General features: G+C 42.0%; 1 protein-coding gene across 8 annotated transcripts in view; it reads right to left on the reverse strand.

Annotated features, from left to right (window-relative positions):
- Nucleotides 1-5174, reverse strand: part of LOC118337875 (nuclear factor 1 B-type-like) — a 65702-nt gene that overhangs the window by 16245 nt on the left and 44283 nt on the right. For all 8 annotated transcript variants that reach the window (XM_035675002.1, XM_035675000.1, XM_035675004.1 and 5 more), the window contains 2 exons: nt 2789-2909; nt 2098-2219 (listed from right to left, as the gene is read on the reverse strand). In XM_035675002.1, the coding sequence (XP_035530895.1) occupies nt 2098-2219; nt 2789-2909 (243 nt within the window). The remainder of the gene's footprint in view (nt 1-2097; nt 2220-2788; nt 2910-5174) is intronic.

Genomic DNA, 5174 nt, shown 5'->3' on the forward strand with positions numbered 1-5174 from the left:
CAATGGGGAAGGATCCACCCGAGTCACGGGAAAAATCAGTCATCTCCCGAGTAAGAGAGCGACAAAGGTGGCTGGAATTCAGGGGGATTTCCCAGTCTGAGGTTGCAAGAGGATACAGGCTTAAGTGCTTTCATTTTTGTGTCAGAGGCAGAAATACCTCTGAGAAGATTGATATCACTGCTTAATGTTTCCATGTAAAAATAGAAAATTTCGGCAGTGGGGGCATTCAGCTTTTCCTCTCTTCTGCTAATTAAATCCATCAGAGAATGGACTGCCTCGGGAAATTAAACTGGACAATTAATTACCAGAAATTAAACACTTTAAATAGTTTAAATAAAGTGTTTTTTGCATTTAGACAAACTAGTTGTCTTTCAGTATCTGGTATATTTTGTATTAAATGAACGGTGAACCTTGAAAACTGTGAAAAAAAATCATTGTAAAACAAAAAACAGAAGAAACTATTCCTTCCTCTACAGGGTGAGGTTTTGTCGAATGACAACCATGTGCAAGAAATGACCGCTTGGCACTTGGGAGGCCTCATATGGGTTTAATATCACCCCTCTTCTCATTTATTCTCTCCTGACAGTATAATGGCTGTCTTTGGAGAGTTTCCTACCCACTGCTTTCCCTTTCTCCTCGCCCAAAGTGTCTAAGTTTACGCTGAGCAATACTCCCAGGCCATGTGCAAAGGGACAGGCTGAATTTTCATGTACCCACATTGGGCTGTGGTTGAATCCCACCAGTGCTGTGTCTCTTGTGTATCATCTGGTGTTTTCCTCTCTCAGCCTTCATACTTATTATATTAAAACAAAATAAAAGAGGACTGGGGGAGAAAAAAGAAAAAAGAAATAAATCGTTTTGTCTGTCACAGTCTAACAAAACGTTTCCTTCCACGTCTGTGGGTAAAGTCCAGAGGTAGTGCGGGCGGCAGAGTGTGGAAAGAAGTCAGCAGAGAGTGAGAATGATCCGGAAACACGGGACAGTGAGGCCTTAATTAAAAGGGTGACGGGCTCTGCTCTGCACCGGGAGACAACGTAATGAGACAAGCAAGCTGTCCCGTGAGGATCTCGCTTTCTCTTATGCACAGACACAAGCATGCAAGACATCAGTGCTTGTTTCTCGGATTCACACACCTCTACCTTTTCTTTTCTCCCCCGGATCCAATAAGCCCTGTGAATGAGCTCCATAGCTGAGCTTTATTTCTTTATTCTCTTCTGACCACTCCTGTACCTTTAAAGTTGGCACATGATCATGAAAACTCTACAGATGGGAAATTTCTCTCAAGTTCTGCCAAGATGTATAGCTTGATTTCCTGATGACAGATCATCTGACGCATTTGCCCTGCAGGTTTATAAACAGAAACTTTTTCCGTAACAGTCACCCACAAGGTGTTTCAGCTATATGTATATAGATACACCCAACATTTGAAAATGTACAACTTGCTCTTGTATAAAAGCAAAACTCGTATTTTTGTAAATACCAGAGTGTTGTCACTTTTTAGATACAAAGCTGTGAATTTCATCTGGAACAGTTTGTTCTCATAACAGATACTTTGTATCACGGAATCCAATGTTTCCTTTGTGTAAGGGACAGGTGTAAGAGAATACAGATTTACATTCAGGCAGCAGTTCAAATGGGTTTAAACATTTATATGACTGCCAGTGCCTGGGGCTATCTCTGTCATGGTATGTATTTTAAGAGGGTCGAACAGGTTCCTCTGCAGAGAAACCAGATGCAGTTCATCCGCAATGAAATGGGTGGCGGCAGTGATGTACAGTAGCTTATGACAAGGCTGAGAGTTAAAGAGAGTTCAGCTGCTCTTAAAAAACAATGTGAGGTGTTCACTTTGATCACATCTATTTGTATGCGATGAGGATGAAATGAGTAATGCTCCCACATCCTTCATTAAATCCTGTCAGCGTGCTGTCATGCATCGTTGAGCTGTGTGAGACTGTGGCGGTACAGGGCCGTTCCTGACTCTGAATGTTTGTGTAACTGTATGAATGAGATGGATGGTGTTACTGACAAAATGCACCCATGCCTGACAAACCTCTCATAGGTAAATAAAGGTGGTCAAATAAAAAACAGGAAAATCACCTCCTTCTCTATCGTGCCAGTTTGCCCGACTGCTGGCCGGTGAGCTGGGTGACGAGTAGAAGTCAGGTCCTGTTGGGCTGGTGTCCATGTTCTCGTCCATGCTGACGGTTTTGGGCCTTTTGCTGTGGGACATGGAGAAGCTTATGGTTTAGCACTGCCAGTTTTTTGGATATAATGACTTTGCAAGATGTGTCTGTACTGATTTGGGGCAATTGAGAGTGGATGTTTGGGACAGTTTAACTTGCATTGTGTAAAGGTTTATTAAAGGACTGGTCTGATACATTTATGTGTTTCTGTCCGTTTTGAAGACTGATACCACCAGTTTACCTAGGCAGATTTTTTTTTTTTACCTTTGAGCAGAGCAAGACTAGCTGTATCCCCCTGTTTCCAGTCTTTAGGCTAAACTAAGCTAACTATATAATGGCTACAGACATGAAAGTGTCTCTTGTCAAGAAAGCAAATGAGCTTATTTCACCCAAATCAGTTCCCTTAAAAAATTAAGATAACATCTCATGCAACGGTCTATTTCAGCTCCATATAAATATAAAGAGATATCTCTGCACTATCCTTGACTGAACCTCACTGAAATATTTCTTCATTAATAATAAAAAAATACAATGTCACAGCTACGGTATTATCGTAGAAGGAATTTATCCAAAAAGCTTGTTTTGTTGCTGGAACTTCCACTCACCTGCCGGGTGGGGAGGACAAGGAGCGATGCAGCCCCACGCTGGAGTTCAGGTCGTGATAGTAGGGTTGGCTGGGCATGTCGGCCATGGAGAAGTTTACCGCTGCACCGTGGGTGATGGGCACTGAAGAGGACACAGAGAAAACAAAGAGAGAGAGTTAGGCTGTAATCACTGCAAAGGAAGAGTTCAAAGTCAGCAGTGTTGCCAGACTGAGCACTGTGTATTTCCCCATCTTTCCATCTAGAGACACACAATTAATTGCACAATAGCTTGACTGACTGTTATTGACGCTTTGTGTTTAGCGGCCCTGTGTATCAAATTAAGCGCTCCCTATTCACGGGTTAACTGTCTGACCATCACAGGCATTTCTGCTGAGCAATCTGATTAACAAGTAACTGCTTCCCAAAGTGGTTGTGGCTGCAGGTATGAACATTTTACTGCAGCTGCATTTTCTATGTATTGATGAATCTCTATTGTATTATTATTGTTATTATTAGTTTATTATTACCATTATTATTATTATTACTAGTAGTAGTAGTAGCAGTGGTATTAGTATTATTATTATTACAGAGTTGTTTTTTTTAATGTGGCACTAAGAAGACAGAATATACAGCAGTAAAACAATGAATCTGCCAATTATTTTCTAGATTATTGGTTAATTGTTTAGTCTATAAAAATGTCAAGTCCAAGGTGATTTCTTTAAATGTCAGTCCAAAACTCAAAGATATTCAGTTTAATCTGCTGCTCTGCTGATTAATTGATCATCAAAATAGATGATCTCTCTGTTAATTGACTAATCCTTGGAGTGCTAGTGTATTTTACTGCTAAATGTTTTATCTAGCAATTTAATTTTAAATTTTAATAAATTTAATTTAAATTAGAATCATTTGTGATGCATCAAAAGTTGGATGAGCTCGGCATCTCGAGGAAATCTCAGAACAGATTCTTGAAACCGAAATAACAATCATTAACATGTTCTTCCCTTCCCTACGGTGCAGTATAATACTCAGAAGTCTCCCAGCATAGTGATTTACAATGGAAAAGGTGTTGTTTTTCTCACTGCGGTCAAGGTAAGGGGATATTGTTTCAAGGGAGGCCGGGCCAGTGTTTACAGAACAAAAGGAGTTCACCACCCATCCTCACTCTCTCTCTCTCTCTCTCTCTCCTCTGTCTCTCTATGTCTCCCTCTCCCTTCACTGTGTGGCCCGCGAGGCAGCCTGCAGCTCGAGCGGTTGGTTGGTTTGGAGTCGATGAGAGGATGGAGTGTGTGGCGCCGTCTGTTGTGGTCTGAGGTTCACCACTGGCACGATCCCTCCGCCAGCCTCCGCCCTGGCAGCCCACTGTAGCCCTGGCAAAGGCCCCTACCCGCTGCTACCCATACAGAGCTGTCTGTGGAGGAATGCATCCGGCCCGAGGACGCTGAATACAACACCATTGTTTTGGGTTTTTTTTTTCATTCATGGCTGAGGATACCCCCCAACCATCTCTCCCCGTTGCTGGTTTCTCTCTTTCGTTCTTTCTCTTTTCTTGGCTTGGTGCAATAATTGTGATCCCACTTGGCTGCCCTGCCCGTCATCTCATTTAATAATCTGGGCTTTGACTTTTAAGATAAAAAAAAAAACTGTAAATGAAACAATGATGCTGCATATCATTTGCCACACAGTGATTCTTCCAGCAGATTATTTCCTCTTCCTCTGTATACGAAGGTAAGAGTAAGTGTGCCCACATTTTTTTGTTGACAAAATATTTTTACACTTGCAGCCGAGGCTCCTGTTGCATTAATGAGCGTCCTCGTCGAAATGCTGGATTGCAAGTCAGCCTTGAACTCTGCAGCTTCCTTTGATGGACTTCAAAGAATGTCTCAACAGCCTGGAGAGTTGGGAGAGAAGCGCGATGACGGACGAGCGGCTGCTTAGATATCTTCCCAGGGAGTGACCGGCTGAGTGAGTGACAATTCCTGTGTGTCCGTCGACCTTTTTAAAATTCCAGCTCGACTTCAGTCGGCTTTAGTGAAACCGGGGCTCGGTCACATGAGAGCAAACACGCCAGCGCAGCGGCCATCTGGTCAGGGGGCAAATTAAACACTAAACAAAAACACAGCCTTTCAAAGGATGTTCAGTCTCTGAGCATCGAAACGAGTGGCTTCTGCCTTTCAAAGCATGATGTATGAGACAGTGAAGACAACCTGGTCCATGCTCCTTTATCACAAACACTTTGATACAGCAGGTAAATAGAAACCAAGGTCAGCTTTATATTATTTGTTGATGTTAATGGCCAAAGCAATTTGAGAGTTTGACCACATTGGTTTTTGACAGTTTTGAGGATTTTACATTTAAAAGTGTGACTTTAAACTGTACATTTTATACCTTTATATTCTTAATATATTGT

This window comes from Morone saxatilis, unplaced genomic scaffold, assembly GCF_004916995.1.
Source record: "Morone saxatilis isolate NCDOM2014 unplaced genomic scaffold, NCSU_SB_2.0 Contig4, whole genome shotgun sequence".
Taxonomy (NCBI): domain Eukaryota; kingdom Metazoa; phylum Chordata; class Actinopteri; family Moronidae; genus Morone; species Morone saxatilis.